Source organism: Ptychodera flava, chromosome 7 (assembly GCF_041260155.1).
Source record: "Ptychodera flava strain L36383 chromosome 7, AS_Pfla_20210202, whole genome shotgun sequence".
NCBI classification, from domain to species: Eukaryota; Metazoa; Hemichordata; class Enteropneusta; family Ptychoderidae; genus Ptychodera; species Ptychodera flava.
This window is the reverse complement of record NC_091934.1, coordinates 1779284-1802320: the sequence shown is the minus strand read 5'-3', so window position 1 is coordinate 1802320 and position 23037 is coordinate 1779284. Positions and strand designations below refer to the sequence as shown.

Below are 23037 nucleotides of genomic sequence, written 5' to 3'. Positions count from 1 at the left end.
AAGACCTTCACGCTCACACTCACACTGGATTTATTCTGTGAACTTTGCAGGGACCAAGCTCAAGCCTGCAAGCCAAAGGACTTCTCACTCATCAGTCTGTCTGACTCAACTCTGGACCTTTGTGCTGTCCCTGCTGAGATAAGTAGCCTTTAAACTTTTACAATTTGCACTTTATCACTTAATTTAGTTATTAGTTTGGATAATTTTATTTTAAAATAAAATCGCTAACTTCACCCTTTTTTCTGTCGTAATTATACATACAGACATACTGTACAGATGCCACCAACTTACAATATAAGCTCCCTTTGGCATATATAAACCAAATGTGAGCTAACAATATCATGACTATAGTTCTTATTTTACCATTCACCAAATATTATGCAAGCCTTCAGCATGGTAGTAGTGAATGACAGTGAGTATCTGTCAAATGAATATATATTTTGCTTGTGCAATAATACAGACCATGAGAACTAATTAATCCTATACTGGTGTACCAGGGATGTAAGAAATACTTTTCTGCTTGTCAACCAAGCCTGTACATGTATCCAGTACATTGTTATTGTTGACAAGTAGATTTTAGTGTGGACAAATATTCAAATATGAACAATGACAGTGCATTTTACATAGTAGAGATGTTGTATTGACAAGCTAAATAATAGGTGCTTTAACATGCTTTGGGGAATAAAACAAAACAAAACAAAACATGCAGCTGACATACAAAATAAAAAGTTAAAAAATAGCGTCAATGATATGACACTGTGCTCCTCAGTGCATTTAGCGGTAGGGATGCAAGGAGAGAGGTTTGGGGAATGTTGCTGAGAAAGATGCAAAGAAAAGGTTGAAATGTGAAACTGTAATAAAACCTATTGTTTTTTTAGCAGTGCACGTCCAGCTTGGTAAACATGCCATCTTGTACATGTACATGAAGGCAAAAAACAATTTTCACATGTCCACCAAACTTGGAATTTGCATAGATCAACATAGATCATCCAAATTGATTTATCTGCAAGATTTTGTATGTTCCTTGCTACAAAATTCTGACCCAATTGAATTATAACAGGAAAACAAGCACGCATGATTGGACAGTGTGGACTGTGCATTGCATGCACTACATCTGCCGTGATGATGGATTGCCAGACGACCACACTGCATCAAAGAACTGTAGTTTAAAACGAAAATATAATTCTAAACAAACTTTCTTCGTGTCATTGATAGCCTTGATTTTCTTTGGATATTGAATGGACACATTTATTAAAAACGTCACTTTAGCTTGTCATTGATGGTGAAATGATTTTTTGCAGAAATTTGATCGGTCCAGCCAAGTACACATGCTTACTCATAACAGCTAGCTGGACTGCGATGATCACAACATTGTTTTGTGATATTCCGATACAAAATTAAAATAATTTTATTAATATGTCGCATTGACTATAAAATTGCAAATATTTCCTTGGGTGTTGAAACATGTTAGCATAGTGTGTTACAAATCAACACACCAAACAGCAATGTTCATGTAAGAACAACCTGCTTGATTTCCATGGACTTTCTGGTCCGCCCATCACACTGGTATGTCTGTTTCCCCTCTAGCTTCCGAAAATTCTTAGTAAAGTTACAAATTCAGTCTCAAAAGTTTTGAGTAAATTTCAAAATTGATTGTATTAATTAAATTGTCAGTTATCAACAAATTCCTTTTGTATGCCAATACAGCTCATCTCAGAACCGGACATACTTATATACACACAAGATTTGGCAACACCCTGACAATTAAATAATCTTCAACAGCACTGATTTACATTTACAAATTATTCTATGTGAAGTAATTCTTCAATTGCAGATACTATGACAGAAGAGTTCAGCACTGCCAAGATATGAGTATAGCACACTGAATTTTGAACCAGAGTTATGAAAATGACTGAACTGTGTCACAATAAGTTTCTTTTATTAAATCAATCGTTTCATTTTTTTCTAAGATTGTAGATCGTTTCATTTTTTCTAAGATTGTAGATATTAGTAACTTTAAACCAGGAAAAAATACCAATAAGTGGAAAGGATCAAAAGAAATCAACTTATTTATTTCTTTACATATTACAAAACCAGAAAGTAACACATAATTCTAATTTAAGTGATTAAAGGCTAGTTTTACAAGCTTACTTGTCAATGTTTGATGATGGAAAGAAACAAAATACCACAAATAAACCTCAAAAGCAACAAAATTCCAAGCATAACATTACACGATGGTTCAGAATGTTCATATTCAAAGTTTACTCAAAATGTAGTTTGAAAACAATAGTATTTTGACTGCTGTACCGCGGCTACTTACTAAAAGTCTGTTGAAAAAGAGTACTAAATATCGTTGTTTTTCATGTCAACAAGTGATTGAATCAGAAACATGTGTCATGAAACAGTAAAACAACAACTGATAAATAAGTAACTTTTCTCAAGAGTAACTTGAAACGCCTCGCCTGAAAGAAAATCTCATCCTGTTTCACAGAAACCAAAGTCCCTCTATAGAGGGACTGTGTAGAAACTGACTGCGTATTCGAGCGCCACAGCAATGAACGGTCGGGGAATCCCCGCGAAAAATCACCCACACATATGTATTCGTCCAAAACATTGATTGTTCACTTTTTAGCTGCATGATTCAGCCTGCCAAAAATATTTTTATTTTGCAGATAAATAATTGAATTTCTTACTTTTTTATTTCGTTTGTTGATGAAAAGTCATTTTAATATTTTTAGATGCTCTAAAAATTTCAAAACCCGCTAAAAAGCGACTATTTGGCCAAAATTCAAACGAAAAACAGGAAAACCAAGCTCGAATCATGGGCTATTTCTGTATGAATACTCTCAGTCTCTATACGCTTACGCTTATTGCTCTCGCCGATGCACGATTTTTGCATCGAAATTTTTCACTCATTTTCGTTGGTATGACTTTGAAACTCCAGGAAGCAATTGAGAAGAAAGGGTTACCTTGAATTATTGAGGTTTTTGCTGATAATTTGCCAAATTAAATGAGAAAAAACACTACGCAAATTTCCATACGCTTACACACTGAGTGTTTCAGAGGCCGGCCTTTCATGTTCGTGTGGTACAACATGTGATCATGGAGGTAGTAGGAGACTGAGGTTTCTTGCACGGTCGCGCCGATGAAATGGGAAGCTGAAATTTTCGCTCGTAATTTTACAAACGAAATCATAAATCCACTCAAAACTTCGTATTTTTTGACACATTTGAAACCCATGAGGAACGTAATTCATTCTCCCCTGCACTGTAAAAAGGAGATCAAAACGTCATGCATGTCACTTTGTCAGGACCAAACGCATGCAAGATGTCCGTCAACATCCACCAATCTCGTAATTTACACTGACAGAACAAAAACAATTTGATCGAGCATGGACGTTCTAACGTGAATACATCATTGTCTATCGCATTTTCATGTAAGCCAATACACTCACACGTACGCTCTAAGTTCAATTATGTCGATTCAACACGATCTGGTATTTTCGCTGATAGTGAGTGTGCAGCGTGAATGGTATGCTATAGTCGTTAGATAACACTGATCATGTGGTGTGACAAAATAGTTTTACGGAAGTTGTGATCACGTGGTGTGACAAAATAGTTTTACAGAAGTTGTGATCACGTGGTGTGACAAAATAGTTTTACGGAAGCTGTTGACGGAAATGACGTCAATTTCACCTCTCCCAACTCTATAAGCTCCCTCAGTTACGTAACTTCGTCGCTAAAAATCATCAAGAGTAACAGCTATTGTCCCTTTCAATTAGTCTTCCACTCAGCATACACTGGCTTTTGCTGGATTCAACGCAATTATGCCTATGAATTTTCAGATCACTCGCCTGCTTTCAGACATGCTCAAGTGTTGAGTACTCACCTTTTCCTCAGCCCAGTGAGATTAATAAGATGTATTTTCAACCATTTGAGACCATGCTTTCCCAGTGGATGTCCCTTGGCAAACAACAGTATACTTCTCATGGGATCACTACCAAGATGGTTGAAATGTGGAGGGCATGGATACACACGGCCACGGAAATCCATATTATGTGGAAACCAGAATATATTGTTTCGATACTAAAATGATAAAACGGTTTAGAAAATCATGTTTGCAGTATATTCACAGACTATCTTACTTCAGATCTCCAGAAGATTTACAAAGTGCAATTTTAGATTAGACCATTAAAAAAAAATCTTTTTTTGCCGTCCTTGGAGTTTTGAAAAACCTACTCACCAGCCAGGGAAAATAACAAAACAAACACAGACAAAAAACATGTGTATTCTCATTTGCTATATTTTTATGTGGTTTCCTTTGGAAAAAAATAATATTTTTATTTGTGATTGTGTTAACATGTGTTTGTTTTCCTTATTTTCTCTGAAAATCTACAAGCATGCACCCAGCACACAAAGAATTTTCAGTAAAGTGCCCTATGGCTCATGATGATATATCTTTCTTTGATTAATTTTGACTTTGTTGTGTATACTGGTGCCTAACTCTCTGTTCTGTGCTGTTTTGTATCTATCTTAATAACAATTGATACGTATTTCGAATTTTGACCTAATGTTTTCATTGGGTCACATGATTATTTTCGCTGAGTGGGAAACCTCAGTGATTTAGTGAGCTGGATCTCAGTTGCCGCTTTCGAAATATGCGTGAATTTTCAGCGTGTGTGAAGTACCAACCCTCTAGTCTCTGGTTTTGTCACTATTTTCTCACCTTAATATCGAAGAAAGTCAGAATAAATTACCTACTTTCTCATCGTCTTTTCCGAATTCTTACCATCCCGTGTCGATTGAAATTTACCTGTCAGACTCTTTCTGTGTGTGAATCAATATCCCTTCCTAATTTGACAGATATTATGTTCTAAACCACACGTTGCTTGTTCCTAAAACACATAGACAGATGTGTCCCGTGCACTAAAAGGACAAATCTTTTGCGAACGCTGAAAAAATTGCTGAGGAAAAATCGATGTTACATGTCGGTAAATACGGCCGACGGCGATGCGCCGTGCGTTCTTACCAACTGGGAAAGACTAATATTTTCAAACGCAAATGGGGACAGTGTCAAGGAAAGAGAAAGACGACGACTTATTTTTTCAAGCTGAAGAAAATGGTCTTTCTGGTTGTTTTAATGACTCAATCGAATATTTTTTCCCCATTAATAAATCATAGACATCGAATATTTTTGTTCCCAATTAATAAATCATAGACAATCTCAATTCTCGGTTTATGGCAATTTTTGTCGACCGATAAAAGTCTTTTCATCTTCAATATTCCATTCTAATTTCACCTATATAATATCCTAACCTCCTGTGACTTTCCTTCTAAACGTTGATTTGCCTTGTGCACCAAAAGAGATGCTGTATTTTATGCCAAACGATGAAAAAATAGCTGAAGAAATAACCATGTATCAGTCAGTACGGCACGGACGGCCATACCGATTGGGGACAGAGCAGAGTAGATCGAAACGCAAACGGGGTGTTATTATAGGAAAGGCGGTGACTTATTTTAAAGCTGAATAAATGCTGTCTCTGGTTGTGTAAGTCTGTCGATCGAAATATATATTTTGTTCCCAGTTGATTAATCATTGGGGGATGGCAGCCTCGATCTCCCCTTTATGGTTCGATATTAATATTCCCGTTCCTTCTCATTTTTGTCAATCGATGAAAGCATTTTCGTCTTCCATATTCAATCTTACATTGACCGATGTTATATCCTGACTTATACTGTCATTAGTTTTGACCAACGTACAAAGACGTTGCCCATGGGCCCGGTTGACGAGATATTTTGCAAAACGGTGAAGAAATATTTGAAGACGTACGGCCATACTGTATGCATGGGGGCCCGGGAGACATCGATGTCAGTCTTTCTGGACTGTTTACATGTAGCTTAAAGAATATCAAAGGAGATGAATCAGTTAGTTGAATAAAACATAAGTTTTCAGACATGTTTAACGTTTAACGGACTTTTGATTCGATTGAGAAACCAGAATCACCTACAGAGATGTCTGTATTAAACACGGACGCACAATTCGGAATAGTTTGTTGTGCTACTGTCGGTCTCAGTCGTGGTGTCTCTCCCATAAAATTTCGAAGCTATAGGTCTTCACTTGTCGTTTTGATTCACAGGTAGCGGTACATCGATGACCAGATATTGTATGTTCTATATATAAAACTAGTCTAAGCAATTTTACGACACTGCACTCTTTGCCATCGTGTGTCCCATTGAACGTCCTTGAACCTATGGACGTGACCATTGTTTTACTGCGCCCATTAGAGTGTAAACCCCTGCTCGTTCCCAGCAGAGTACTTTTTTAAGTTCTGTACATCCATGTACACTGTGTGTATAAGCCCTAAACCTATTTAATTCAATTATGGAAAGGTATTAGTAAAGAATAAAGGGTCGTTACAGTTGCTAAAATTGCGAGAAAAACGGTACGTTTTCCAGTACTTTTGCAGTTCTGTGCTTTCTGTCCCCGTTACTCAAATAGAATAGTCCTATTCACAAGCGCTATTGTTTTAAATCGCGTCCAGGATGTGCTGTTGATTTTCGGGGGCATTCTTTCATGCAATTTCATTCGTTTGAAGCAATTATTCTTTCATTTGACTGCTCTGTGGGACTCTTGTGGATATGTGTTTTGGATAAAAAGAACTCTACAGTGAAAGACGAGAAAGAACTCTACAGTGAAAGATCGACGGTGATAGGTATACGATATCGGTTTGATGTGCGAAGATACAGATTACAAGTTATTTTAGAAGTTCTCAAAACTTGTGAACGTCCTTGAATCCGTGACCGCGACCATTGTTTTTGAAGTATTCGACGGTCGATGATCGGTAGATTAATGAAGACATATGTTACTGAACTATTGTGTGATTGTTAGCATGGTTAGGTAATAGACGGTGTAGTATGTAGAGACAATACGGCGAAAGTCCAGGGCCCAAGAGAGCATGAGACGTACATCGCATGCTTTCTTACAACGAACGAGCCGTCGGTTTCCATAGCTACTACGTGAAATCCGGCCTCACCGATGTCCCTGTCCTGATTCGGAGAACAACTTTCAAGCTGCGTGTTGAGGTTCAGATGTCCGATTTTTCATATTCAAAAGGCCTATTGATTTACAGAGAACGCCCATCTTGTTTTTAGGGATGGCAATTGAAAATTCAAAGCCAAATAGGCAGTGGGAAAAAAATTTGACGACTCGCTTTCACCAGCGGTCGCAATGAAAAAAAAAATCGAAGTCTCTGAAGTCGGTATCATTGCTCCGCCATGTTTATTGTTGGTTGTACAATGGATGTAAAAAATAGATGTTTGTACGGCCAGTTTAAAGTCACTGACTTTCATCACGGTAAAATTCATATAAATGCCATACCGCGATTTTCCTTGTGCATTTCAACATGTCTATTTGGAAGCAAATGCGTCACAGACATTCGATCGATGGTGATGAACTTTCTCCGGGCCGTGACATGGCACCAGTTACGAACTTTGCCGGTTTTCGATACGAAAGATGCAATATATTATCAGTGTTGTTCACGTTGTGCTTTGAGTCTGATATCGAACAGGAAAAAGCTAATGATTAGAGAGACGATAGAGACTATGCCCGATACGGAAAATTGACATCAACTACTTGCATTGAGAAGTGACCTGAAACTTCAGACTGATATATAAATGTCGACAATATAAAACATCGAAATGCCGGAGAGAGAGAAGGAGAGAGAGGTTTACGCTGTCGCGAACTGATTAATAATACTCTTTCGGATATGACTTCGGTATAGACGATACGCAGACATCGAAAATGTACACCTACTTTCCAGAAATTCGACTAATCTTATAATAAGAGTAGAACAAATCCAAAAGTGTTGGTTGAAGTAAATCTTCAGATGTTGGTTTTCCAAAGTTAGACAATACTTACAGAAATATGGTCGTCATAGTCTTCTCTTAAAAACTATTATCTTCAACACCACGTTTCTTATGATCGGTGATGTCATTTTTTATTATTTTTACAAACTTTCAATAATGCATCAAACGCCATTAGACTATCTCATGTGCCTGTCAGGGAGTTACAATATATTTCCAAAGGCTGGCACACGATGTCAACTTACGCGTCGTTCGTCGAGCGCGAGCGGGCCGGTGGCACTAGTGTCACAGATCGCTCCGTCTGTAATCGCGGCCACTTTGATTTTGATGTGACCCCCACGTGCGTTTGAGGTTTTTTTGTTACCTAATTTGTCGACCTCACAAAATTTCACAGTCCATGCTTTGAAGCAGTCTCAACATGGCAAATATGTCTCGCGTAAATTTCATCCTCGTTCCAATTAATTCGACCATTAAATTATTTCGGCAGTTTTAATTTCCTAATAAATCGACGATTTTGAAATCGTAATTATTTTTTACTGGTCGCATTGATCGGGTTTTTACGGTACATCATTTAGGATTATTTGCGGTATGAAGACGTACAGCACAGCGTGTATCGAATGCATGATGACTGAAATATATTGTCACAAAATTTATGCCTAGAATTATAGTCAGTGCCGCTGTTGGCACCATGTCATATAACACTACAGGCATTAACTTTATCAATAGCGTTCTGCCAAGGTTTTGCCTCAGCTTGTGGGGTCTAAGGGCCCATGGATGCTCAAAAAGTTGGTATTTGTTGGAAAGGGGGTCATTCTCAAGACAGTTATAATAGAATACACTTTATTACGTGCCATACGTGTGTTTTTGTTTCAACAATAGAGATTACTGGTTTCTGAGTGTATCTTTCACAGTAATTTAGCAATTGCCCTGACAATGCTGGTGTAAATTAAATGATATGTTTAAATCGTGGTGGTTGTCGGAACGGCGCTCAAAGGTCACTAGGGACCCCTACGACCAATGTAAACACTGTATCCAATCTACGCTAGCGATTAAAATTAAACATGTTTGTCTTAATGTACATCATAAAATTTAAATATTGCAGCTATTTTGACATGATGCATCTTTATATAGTGCATGAAATACATTGTTTGTAAACAAGAAAGTTGCACATGTGCAGTTCCAACGACCACTTCCATTTTAGCATCACAAACTTGCAGAAACCAGCTGGTAAGTGTTCTGGTAATATCAATTTTGAACCACTAGAGGGTGAAAGTCAAGTGACAACAACGTCATAAAATTGATCAAATCAAATCAAAATCTTCACTTTAAAATTTCGACTTTGAACAATCAGCACCACATATTTTCCTTGCTTTTGATGTTCTCCAGTGTGCTAAAGCAGAGCCATAGTCAAACTGGTCTACAGGGCCACCTTCAAGCTTCACCATGGGTATGTCATCCAGTCTAACTGAGGACAATCTGTGCTGCTGTCTCCACCTGATTCAGGGCACTAAAGCCCCTTTCACAATCAGCAGTATGGATACGAGCAGTTAAACTCAACGGTGCAAGGATGATCAACTTTGGGAACTCTTCTTTGTTACATGTTGTTACATGATACATGTTGATTAGAGTCCACAAGTTAGCCATATTGTCTCAAGGGTAGCAAGCTTTGATCACCAATGGTTTTACCATGGACCACTCCTGCCTGGTAGATTCTGCATTAATTATTGACTTCCCTTACCAAACCTGCAGATGTACATTGAGCTGCCTGCACATAAAAATGATCTGCACAGCTGGCTATATCAGACAACTTGCAGATGTCTGCAACTTGTCTGATTTTGTGCATATATAATTAGCTTGAGCTGCAAATAGCAGCTCATGGGACATGATATGCAGTTCATTGGCAGCTCACAGCAGATTACTAGCAGGTACATGACAGCTCAAATGCAGCCCATGACTTTTGACCTGCAGACATATTGCAGTCCATTAATTTACATACAACAGCTCATAGCAGACCACCTGCAGACATATAACAGCTCAAAATAGACATTGTTCATTCACGATACTAATTGGTCACATTTTATTTGTACACACAAAACATGGGGGCCTGGGGACACCGAAGTCCTATGGACAAAACATGGATGGTGAGTAAGGGGGGAAATGAGATAAATGGGGAAAAATCCAAACAGTACCCATTCATAGTTGGAAAGGGCCAGTGTTACACACAATTTCATTTGTTTCATCTATTTTCACTAATAGTCATTCCTTCCAACAGCAGCTTCAATTTTAAACTCAAATTCGATGCAGTTATTCTTAAACTTCCAGTTGCAGGGTCTTTATGTTGCAGTTTGTAAGAGTTTCAATTTTTGTATCTATGTCACTACTTTTTTGTGTGTTCTGAACCATTTCAATGTATAATAGCATCCCTTTTTATAGAATGTTCTTGCAAGTTGTACTATTTTAATCTGTAGGTATGATGAGCCTGAAGGCAAATTTCTACATGTATTGTGGATAATAAAGTAATTGAATTGAAAAGAAATCCAATTTGCAGTTTCAGAGGAGAAGGTTGACAGACGATGATGACGGACGATGACGACAATGGAAAATCAGCCTATTTGATAGCTACAAATTTTATGCATTATTTTCATGATTTTATTTTCAAACCAAAGTCTGTTCATTTTTATGTGCTATACGAATGACGTGTATAAAAGTATCACTGCTCACTGATTTGGACCATGCCTACACATTTTAATAGCTTAAATAATAAACGGGTGATTCACTCCTCATAAAATGACGCCCCAATGCAAAAGCACAGAAAATGCAATATTTTGTGCACATACAAATCTTGATCATCCAAGAAACAAGCATGATGCCATGTACTTGAACACACAACATGCGGTGGCTGATATTTTTTTGTTGTAATCTTTATTTTCTCTTTCACGCAGTTAATGTTTGAATTTGGCGGGAAATCTAAAATGATGTAAACTTTTGAATTAACATGCCACTTTCAACACTTATGACGGTGTTACACATTTTTTCAGTCTTTAATGGGTCTTAAATCAAAGAAAACTTGGAAAACAGGATATTTTGAGATCTGTTTATAACACATTTGTAGCTATTGTGGCTTTAAGTGAAATTCAGTCAATAGCGAAAGGAAGATGCATGTATCTACCTCAACACTAAAAAGTGATAATTGCTTTACTACCTGGTTAACCCTTTGCACCCTGGCCACCTGGTGACCTATGACATCATGCGGACGTTTTTGTCTGAGCCGGGTTCAAAGGGTTAAATAAACTTTAGTTTGTATTTTCATTTTCACAAACGGCTATTGGCATCTTTGCTAAATGCTTTGATTTGTGATTCATAATAATTTGACAGAAAGGCATGCTTAAATTATTGTAGAGACTTGCTCAAATTATCATACCTTGTTTGCAATTGAAAGTTTGTAAAGAAAGTCCATTCTCAAACTGTGCATTTCAGCTTTCTGTCTTCGCAGCATCATTCTCTCTTTTCGTAGAGCTGTCATCTCACTCAATTCCAGACTGAAAAACAGAAATTAAAGTGTTTAGCATACATACCAGAAGAAGGAAATAAATGACCATTTCACCGAACACTTTCTTTGCATACATTTATGGTATGATACTGCGATATTACTGTCTAAATATTTGGGTATATTGGTCTACAAGTAAGTGACCAGTTGCAACCAGTAAGGTTAATGGTCTCCTGTAGCAAGAGTCTGTATCCCATAAATTCAGGCCACAGAAAAAATAAATTGTTGCTCATATTTTATAGGCAAAGCTACAGGGAGCAAAGGTAATTTTTTTTTCAAACCAGTAAACCTCCAACCAGTTACACTGTTACTGGTGTGTGATGCTCCAATTGTTTCAAAATTATTTTAAACATTTTGTGAGGATCAAGAAAAAACTACTGGGGCAAAAAAAATAGCGTCAATGACACTGTAGCTCCCATCCTGGACTATTTAGTGTTTGTTCTCTGGTGAAAGGGATAAAGTGCATGAAGTGAAAATACTTAAAAATGAACTGGAGACAGTGAAATATGTTTAATGTATTTATTCAGAATATAAAATGGAAAAAATACAGAATTAGAAATATCGAATACTGTATGGAGCTAATGAATTTGGATTAAGTATCTAACTAAATAAACAAAGGTATCCCTGTTGTAATGCTATAAAAACAAAAGAAATTCAATTTGATCAAATCTTACTGACGTCATCCGTAAAAACCTCTATACTAAGTTTCAACTCAATCGGACTTGTAGTTCCAGAGAAAAAAAAAATTTTGATCAAAAATGAAAAAAATAGCCCAAAAATGCAAATATGCAAATTTCACCACGATTTGCCCAAATTTGGGAAAGGTCACTCCTATGCACTTCCATACCAAGTTTCAAATCAATCGGACTTGTGGTTTCAGAGAAGAAGATGTTTTGACCAAAAATGGGAGAAAATTACCAAAAAATTCATGAAAAATAGTAAGTCCAAGATACTGACCCAAGATGTTCACAATCATTTCAGGTCAGCCAAAAGTACTTACATGCTAATTTTTCATGTAATCTGCTCAGTGGTTATTGAGTTTTTCAATGTTGACTGTTTTTACATTTTTTCACTTAATTTGCATATTTTTGGCAATGACAACTTCATTTGAACAAAATCTCATCTACAGCCCATCATCCATGTACACACCAAATATCAAGATGAAATGTGCAGCAGTTTTGGAGTTTTTGATGTTGACGGACAGACATACAGACATACAGACATACATACATACAGACAGTTCCCTAGCCTATAAGAATAGCTTCCATTGCCATACATACATATGGCTATGGGAGCTAACAAGGGGGGCATCCAAGATAATCAAAGTGAGACTTGAGTGGACACCGTGGGTCATCAGTGTATTAGGGAGATGTGTAGATATTTAATGGATAGTGTTTGACCATTGCACATTAATTATTTTTGTGAGTTAAGCGTACTTAAGTGCGTCTAGCTGTTAGTTTGGTAATTATTTAATTATGGAACAGCATATGTTCATCAGACAGGCGATCATTAAATGTGCACACTAATTTAGAATGTAAGGCTTAGATTTCTATAGAAAAACTGGATATACAAAAAATTTTGAATTTGTTTGCATGCATTATTGATTCACTTGAAATCATCATCGTAGACAGCGAGCCTCATTGTGCTCAAGTTTGTGGGAATAATCTGACATAGAATGCAATTTAAAAAGAGGATTTTCATTGATAAATAGCATAGAGAGTAGTAGTCTCTCTGTACAGACTGTAAGTAGTGACAAAGAAATGTCAATACTGTCATACACAAATTATAGAGTAGGTATTTAATGTGAATAAAAATCTACAGGCTTACTGACCATTTTCAAAACTGAGAACAAAGTGTACTGAGAAGTGGAGAACTGTATCACACATGACAATTTGTGTAAACATTTATTATTCTCAGTCTTTGGCGCAAAACATCACTTAACAGTGGTGAGAAAGGGGATGACTAAATTTATGACCGATAGTCTACTAATGATAAATGAACATGCATTTCTGCTTATTGGAAATGAGTGTTATTTGTATTGAAAATTATTTTTTTTCCATTCAAATGTCACATTTATGTGTGTGAATTGAAGGCTGCAAATATTGGCTTATGATCACTGAAATAAGATTCAAGTACATGACTTTCAATAGGATCAATATTGGTGTAGATGTGATCAAGGCATGAATCAGCTGTTTGTAATCATATGTTTCTGTCATTAACTGTAATAGTTTCTGTTTTCTGACAGAATTGTCTTGCATATCTACATTAAAATCACCGATTATGACAATGGGGTCATTGGGATGAAGTTTAAGATGCAGGTTAAAAATTGCCTTTTCAAAAGTTGAAATTACAGTATTTGGATTACAATATGTACCAATAATTTGCAAGATACCAATAGGTGTTTGATACTTTGATAGTGTGAATTCAATGCCACCATAATCAATGCTTTGTGGTGTTTCAAAATAGCCATGTCTGGAGTAAATAACAGTGCCATGTGCTGATCTCTGATTTCCTGATGATGACCCATCATGTCTGTAAGTTACATAGCCTGGTAAGTCATAACTGGAACTATATATCATTTGGGGACAGTTTTGACTCTGTACAAATTATCACATCTGCAGCTGTTAAACTGTAATCACATGCAACATCTTCATAATGGGCATGTAATGATCTCACATTTTGATGTGCAACTACAAAATAGGTCTCATTGTATTTGTAGGGAAATTGTAAATTTGGTTGTAACATTGGTTCAGTGCGTAAACGATTCATTTCTGTTTGAACGTCACTGCTGACTGTTATATTTTTTGGATGCAGATTCAGAATATGAAGACCTTCTAGATGAGTTACACGACTCAGTAGTCCTGTTTCAAAATGACCTACATTGTATGTCCTACACACATGTACTGCTTGCTCTGATTGGTTAATCCCCTGCTCTAAGGTCCACTTTCTGAGCAGCAATTGGAGGGACCTCTTGTGTTAGGTCTCATTAGTATGCATTATTCGTTTTAGAGCTTTCTGATTGGTTAATGTGCTAGTCTGGTCCTCGAGTGTTCACTGCCTCAATTATGCAGTGTCCCATGAACTTCCCGTTGTAGAAACCAGTCTGACATGATGCGTGCATGTGGTCGTATCTCGACAACAGTGTGCAAAGAAGGACACTGATTTCGAGCATTTGTCAAAATATCTCATCATTTCATGCTATGGTGCGCTTTGACCGTTGTATAAAAATGCGTTCACTGTTCATGGCAATTTTTATGTGATACCGTGATATACATTAGTTAAAAATTTCTCGGAGTAAATTTGTCCGGTTACCTGTATTGGCTTGTAGAAGTGCGCTATTGAAGTCTGAAGCATTACGTAATTTTTCTTACGTAATACCTTTGAGACATTCGACGCGCACCGCTTTGTTTAACAGCTGGTTGAATGCGGCGTCTGTGTTACTCTTGCGACAAACACAAACGAACCATAAAAGTCTATGCTTTGACCAGCCCTTTTGTGGATTGTGGTATGATTCGTTTCAATTATACTTCGTTCGGGAAGCTGCGACCGAACATTTTATGAAGGCAATCAACGAATGTTGCGGAAAACGTGTATCTTATCAGGGCATCTTCATTCTAATACAGTAAGTGATAATAATAATAATCATCATCATCATCATCATCATTATTATCATTATTATTATTATTATTATTATTATTATTATTTAAAGGGCTTCATGTTTCATCGTGGTACCTGTTTACTACTTAACACGACCAGATAAGACTACACTGGGCTCCATAAAACCACTGACTTTATGTCATTTGATACATGCCGGCAGAAACTTATTTGCCTTTTTAGTCACAAGACAGCAAAAACTGTCGCACCTAAATGTCGCGCCATATCCATATCCATATTCCTTGACTCCTTTGCATACATACAAACAAACAAACAAACAAACAAACAAACAAACAAACAAAAATAATGTCGAAATGTAAGTTTTGGACAACTTTCCTTTGTATTTTATTTTATATGAGAATATAAAACAGCAAACGTACATCCTCAAAGCCACTGAAAGCATGGGCTAAGTGGAACCGATATTTAAAGTCTATCCAGATGTTCGTTCAGTCTCTCCAAAGTACGGTTAATATAATTGATAGTATCAGGGAGACTATTCCTTAGAAAGTCAACGTACAGTTCATGGGCTTCCCGAACAAGGTGGTAAAGTCAAACTCGTCCCTGACGCGGTTCCTGTCTTTCGGGTAGAGGTTCCTCTGGCAAGGGAATATCTCTGAGCTCATCATCTTGAATTGCCTCTGCCTCAGGCTGCTCACGATGATGAAATGCGTGAGGTGCCGGTTCCATCATCATCGGCAGGGGTCTAGGGGCCCGACTTCCGGCAGTGGTGGTTCATTTTGAGCAGGCCCCTGCATTTGACGGTCAGCTCCGTCACGTGTTCACGGCATAGGTGGTAACTGTTGCTGTTCTCTTCTTTGCCTTTCTTCGGGGGTCGCCAGAGCGGCATACCACGTCAATGTCGATCATAACTATCCTCACTGAAGCAGCGCATTTGTGTAAATGGGTGTTTGCAAACAATACTAAATGCAGAAAGTGAAGTTTTTGTTTATAACCTGAAAAAGAAAGATGTCAACAAAGTGCTGTGTGGTAAGTGAGTTAATGAACTCGTTTGGATGATTATGTGTGAAACAATCGGGGCTACGCCCCCTCGTGTTATAACGTATAATCGACCAAACTCGTTCATTATCTATCAGATAACATGCCGTCCAATAATTCTGTGTTATGCAAATCTACCTGACCGGCTGCAAACGAGGTACATATACACTACTTTGGCAATTTGTGCGTGCCTTTCCAGCCATATACGAATTTTTCGAATGTGAAGAGGTAAATGATAATTTTAGGAGTAACTCAATACAAAACACTGCGGGTAAAACTGCTGAGTCAACACCTTTCTTAATTGGATCTTATCTTGTGGAATACTTGGGAGAGGGGATCTCTGCAAAATTAAGCACGGTGACGTCAGATTTATTTTAATTTTGATTTGATTTCTCGTTCTGAATATTTTCTGTGAAGTACAGCAAAATTACAATATTCTCGCTGTGGTTTCCAGCGGTTTGACATACAATCTTATGGTATGTGACGACCGTGTGTTGCGACTTGGTAGTCCCCTTTTGTAACGACATGTGTACCCAATTTATTCAATACCGCCTTTTGAACCAAATAGCTTATATGCACCAAACAGCAGTTCCGCTTTTATTTTCGATTTCCTGAGTAATATACAACTTCTTACACCAGGTGAACTTTAGTTTGAACCCGTGAAATTATATTTTTGCACAGATTTAAGTTGCATTATGAGCCCAAAGCACTGCGATTGGCTTCTAAGTAATTTCAATGGTCCTGATTGGTAAGAAGGGCTGTTAACACCTGTTGATTTGAACGCCTTCACATTTATTGACGTACTATCACGCCCGTTGAAAATCTACACCAAGATGCCGCTATAACGGAACCACGTCGTCTTAGTGATCTCCCAACTTCTTAGTTTACTAGCTACCTTGCAGTTCATATCTTTGGCTACATGTATTCATCTTCCCATTTATTCGGAAGGAGAATTTGATATGCTAACACACTCTTATGAAACAGAAGTATTACTGTCGCTTGTCACAATTCTTTTATCTCTTTCCCGGCCACCACTGGAACAACCACCAGACATTTACAGACTGCTCTTCACTGACATTGACGATACACAAGGCGTTGACGTTTGGAGCTCATTGTTACGACGGCCACGCTACTTTTGGTTTTTGACGGGGGAGACATTTCCTTCCTTTGAAGCCATTATAAGGGATCTGGAACTGCAGCTCCGCAATCGAGGTGATGTAAACGGACCTTCTGGGCGACCATTTTCTCCAGACCCACAAAATCGATTTTTGTTGATTTGGATTTGGCTACGACACTATCCAACTTTGGATTTATTGGCAGCTTGGTTTGGAGTCAGCAGAGGGACTGAGATATACCATCTTTTGCCTTTAATTTGGCATTATTTCGTCGCTTGGTATGATGGCCAACGATGCATAGTTGTCATCAGTTACGTGGTCACTGGGATTTTTCCCCGATGCCATCGCACAATTGATGGAACACTGCATGAAATCTACCGGCCAGAAGCTGAAGGCCAACATCTGTTTTACAGCGGCTACGCAAGATATCATTGCACGAGCACACAAGTCATTATCGACAACCGGGGCAACATCATTCATATCCAGTCTGGATTTCTTGGCCATGCTAACGATGCTACACAATTCCAGCTTCTGCCTACTATAGGCCCACAGGGAGAATTGCCGATTCCACAAGATACTTATTTGTTGGCTGATCAGGGTTATCCGAACAGATATCCGCTGCTTACGAGGTATTCAGCACGTCACCTTGTTGGCCATCTCGCCTGGAGAGGCAAGTTTTTAACCGAGAGTTCAATCTTGCCCGTGTTAATGTCGAACACAGTATTAGATACATAAAGACGTATCGAGTAACTAGCGAACTGTATCGCCATCCCCGCTGGTTTATGCCAGTTATTATCGAAGTGTGCACATTCTTGGCACAGAGACACATTAACTTATACCGTAAGTTAAGGTAGTCTGCATGTGCACGGCAATTAGTATTCAGTTCATGAAATTGTTATGGTATTATTGGACATTCACGTCTGTTATTTTATACATTTTGAGGCATCACAAAGGAAATAGCACGTAGTGTGATAAGTTAAGAATCATTTCATTTTTTCTGTTTTGAAGAGAGACGTAAATTTATTTATTGTTATTACAATTGTTACTTCGATGACAAAGTCAATTTTGTTAGTTGTACACGCTGTCCAGTAAAAGAGGATAATAACGATCAGTTTCGAAATAATAAAATATACGAGTTGGAACTTTGAAAATTAGGTCAATTATTTACACACATATATGGCGATTTGATTTAATTTAAAACGGAATTCGGATTTACTTATCATTTCAGTGTAATTGTAAATCTACCAAGCACAAAATCCAGACAACTCCGATAACAAAGAGGTGGAAACATTACCATGCTTGACAAACGACTGGCTGCAAATGTTGCGGTTTTCAAGCAGTGGACGAATAGCGTTTTATATTTGGAACGCTTTTTCACGACCAAAGTCAGGAAATATGATTATACACCGACAACAGTATAATTCGTCCATTTGATTTGAACCGACTCTTTATTCTTTCTGTTTGGCTTTCAAATTATTTAATAAAAAATAACATTGTAAATAGCCGAATGCTTACTGTAATATAAAACGACAAAGACAAGGTCAAATGATTTGCTGATAGTGTTTTTCGGATTCTCACAAGTGAGCTCAACAGCCTTCATAAATTTCTAGACCATCAACTTTGAATTTTCCCAGAGTTAGCAAGCAAAATATTCTGACATGTTGATCCTTAGATCACATTTTATTGATATAATGATGTAGTTCATACTTCATACGACCATGCATGGAGGTAGTACCAAGACCCGCAAGCATCTGTGAGGATTGGCACAGTAGACTACTCAAATATGCTCCCACAGGCTCACAATTATCGATTTTTAGAACGTTGTAAGCGGCCTATTTAATTACATCATTAACCCCAGTTGTTTTTCTTGAAGGTCCATTGTCACCCATTGTCTGTCATTCATATTCACAACCGGCCAAAGCACCTGCCAAAATCAAAATGCAAGAGCGAGAGCTTTTTACGAAATCCAAAATTGGGAAATGGCAAACTAACAATAACATGCCCGGCGCCCTGCAATGCATTCAAAGCTAGAGATAAATTGAAACAATGACGTCGTACCGCATGAAGGTTTGTCCGGCATTTTTTGTTGTAACTTTTGCTCCACCCGCGACCAGGTGCAGATATCCTGAATAGCTTGTTACTACAATGGTATTCAGGAAGTGCGAGGGACACTGCATAATGAGGCAGTGAACACTAGAGGACCAGACTGGCACATTAGCCAATCAGGAAGCTATAAAACGAATAATACATAGTAATGAGACCTAACACATGAGGTCCAACCAATCACTGGCCGACAATCGGACCTTAAATTAACAGATGAACCAATCGCAAGGGTGGGTACATATGTCATGGACCTGACTTATGAAACAGGACTAGTGCAACATAATGTAGATGATACTGTTTTTTGTTTGGCAGATCTACAACAACCTGTTGGAGTGTGTCACCTTGTGAACGGTGTATTGTTTTCGCACTAGCTGGACGAATAGCAAATTGTTTTCGTAAGACTTCAGCATTTTTATAACGACCTACTTTGAACTGTCTTGATATTTTTTGTATTGGAGTCCACTGAGCTTTGATACCACTGTGCAGTAGATGTTTCTTGTCATGACGTGTTTTGCGGCCTACAGACTGATCATCAAACTCAATCCACAAATTGGTGACATTGTTGTTATCTAGGATATCAATGAATCGGATTATTCCTGATGCACCATTTATGAGGCCATCTTCAACTGATAAATTTATGCAGAGGTCAATTCTCTGTCCAATGGCAATATGCAATGTAAGTTGTAAACCCATTGTCTTTTGAGCTGCTTTTGGAACACTCTTTATGATTTTAGTTTTAACAGCTTGATCAACATCACCAATAACTGTGTCTACTGCTTCAATGGTTGTCTTAAATCCTGTCAATTTGTTAAAGGCTAGGATGTTATGTGAATCAACACTGGCATTGCTGTAGAAAATGTGGACTATGTCAGTAACATGTTCTGTAGCTTCATCTTCATAGTTCAATTGCACAATACGAGTCTCAAGGTATTTAATGTCATTGTCTGTATGGTTTCCTTCTCGAAGTCGGTTTAGTAACTGAGCAAAGTTTGCATCATCTTTTTGTCATATTATTTCTGTTAATTCAAACATTGTAAAACATTCTTGCCAAAGATTTGTTGCTAAAGGCCCATAGTTCACATTTAGATCTTGAAAAATCCAACCATCAAACACAGGTTTGAGTTGAAACGAATCACCACTACTAATGATACTGACACCACCAAACAACTTCTTGTTACCCATTATTTGCTGCAGCCGTAGATTCACATAATTGAACATGCCATTACCAACCATTGAGATTTCATCAATCAATATTACTTTCAGGTTTCGATACTTTGCTTGCAATGTATTGAGCTTATCTGTTGAGAGTGCTCTGTAGTGAAAACCTTGACTAGCAGGTATTTGAAGTGCACTGTGAATAGTAGTACCACCAAGATTGTATGCAGGTTTTCCAGTTGGTGCCAGAATCATTGTGATAAGGTCAGGGTTTTCACCTGGTAGACTTCCAAGGTATCCTAAGAGTGCTTGGTATATTGCTTTGACTACCATAGATTTGCCAACTCCTGCTCCACCTGTCAGAAACAGACATAACTGAGCATCTTTAGTTTTTACCCAGTTGAGAATATGATAAAATTTTCTTTCTGTTTCTCATTTAGTTTCCTTACAAGATTATGGAAATCCTGCTTGTTCATTCTGGGTTGCTGTAAATCCTCAATGCATGAGTTATTGACAGCAATACCTAGGTCTTGACCAATATCATAATTTGAATGTTCAGGTTTGTCTGGATTGAAAGATGCATAGCCATTGTTTTCAATTGAACCCTGGTTAGCATCTTGTTCATCATTGTGTATTGCATTAGGTGCTACTGTACTCACAGCATTATTTTGTTCAGCGTTTTCATTCTGCAGATTCTCTATTGCTTGCTGGAGAACTTCAGCATTATGTTGGTATTGACATCTCTTTGCATCTATGTCTGCCTTCAACTGCATATATTTCTCTTGATATGAATCACAATTCTCAATGAGTTCACTTTCAGATTTCCAAGGATGAAACAGCATTAATAGTTCTCTGTAATGATTCTCAGGTTCTTTTGCTTTGTGGAAGTTAACATATCTAATTACTTTACATTTTTGACGTTTTTTGTAGATCAGTCCACCAACTTTGTACGAAACATTTGACTCAGATGATGGTTGTACAAGTTCATCATCAACAGTGGTTTGTTTGATTATGTTTTGTGTCATCTTTGTGGAAGTCAAACTAAGCTGCAAAATCTGCCAGGCACCATGCCAAGAGAGGTTTTGGGCGACGTTGGTACTTTTTAATGAGACTGTCAGTTTCTATGTCAGTTGATTCTGGAGGCATTCCTTGAATTTCACAGAGTGGTTTCAACAAAATTGTGCGACTGTCTGGTGGTGATGTATTAATAAACACAAAATCACGTGTAGCACGGCGCAGTGACATTTGAAGTACCAAATATACAGCTTCTTGAGCACTCATTTCTACATGGTTAAGAAACTTATTTCCAATATGTCTAACCCTGTCTTTGATATCTTTATTACCTTCTCTTGCTTCCTTGGTGGCACGCTCTAGTAGGTTACTCATACCTCACTGAGCCTTACTTATGTATGACACAATGTACATCGCACATGCATATTGGTCTAGAATAAACTGAATATCCATATTTGCTCTCCAAGCTTGTAGTAATGTTAAATTGTAACTATTAATTCTGATATCATTTGGTGTTCTCTTGAGAAAAACCTTGTCAGTTGCAAGTGATGAGCGAATAGCATCAATGTATGTTTGCTCATCAAGTTTGAGTTTGGACAGAAATTCCTCAAATGTGATATCATCAACCATACACATATTATCCAATTCCGCCTTTATTTTGACATAGTGCTCTTTCAGTTGATTTTGTGTTTCAAGAGGAGTCAGTATCATTGTTTTTGGCATTGGTGGCAATGGGAAGCCAAATCTACAGACACATTGTCCCTTCTTTTTGCAGGTTTTGGCATGTCTATGTAGTTGCAGGTTGATCAGATTTTGCAGTGTCTCATCATCAGAATTCATTAAATTTTGACAAGAGATGTATCTGTCAATGAAGTCAGTGATTGTATCATTATCATCTTTATCATACTGTGGAGCATCTTTGATCCATACCAGCATATGAATATGTGATGATCCTCTCTGTTGAAACTCAACTCGATAAAAGCTATCTGCTATTTCACCAATAGGATGAAGAGAACTCTCTAAGAAATCATGAAGAAATCATTGTACAGAATAGTCAAAATGTCTTGCACAAGTCACAGGATCAGACTGAATCAATTCACATTTGTCTTTCCAAGTCATTTGACTAATCTCTTCATCAGTGTATAATTTGTGATGCACAGTTTGTCCAAGTATTCATAGTAAATGATGCCATCGAGTTTCTGCAGCAGCAAATGAGAGGAAAAATGTGGGTAGTCCTAGCTGACGAATCATTGTAAATAAATCTCTTTTTACTTTTTCCCAATATGGTGGTGATCCTCGGACAGTTCTCAAAATTTTGTAACCTTCATCAAGATGCAACACATTTTGTACTTACTCATGAGATTGGAAAGAAGCAGCTTTCAATTGTTTGCCTTCAAATTTACATTAACGTAGAGATAAAGTAGCTTTGTCTTGTATTTGCTTTACTTGTAATTTCTTAAGTTTGAAGAAAATGTTCGGCACTGATTTAGCAACTCTCCTGTCTGAATGTCTTAGTTCCCATTTACATAGTGTACTGTAATGTACAGGTACTTTTGTCTTTGGTCTAGGTTGGCCGGCAAATATTGTAGGAAAT

The 23037-nt window shown here is 37.6% G+C and overlaps 1 protein-coding gene across 3 annotated transcripts in view; it reads right to left on the bottom strand.

Annotated features, from left to right (window-relative positions):
* The window catches only part of LOC139136543 (DNA-directed RNA polymerase, mitochondrial-like), a 184982-nt gene that overhangs the window by 53234 nt on the left and 108711 nt on the right, over positions 1-23037 (bottom strand). For all 3 annotated transcript variants that reach the window (XM_070704267.1, XM_070704265.1, XM_070704266.1), the window contains 2 exons: positions 11284-11401; positions 3889-4085 (listed from right to left, as the gene is read on the bottom strand). In XM_070704267.1, the coding sequence (XP_070560368.1) occupies positions 3889-4085; positions 11284-11401 (315 nt within the window). The remainder of the gene's footprint in view (positions 1-3888; positions 4086-11283; positions 11402-23037) is intronic.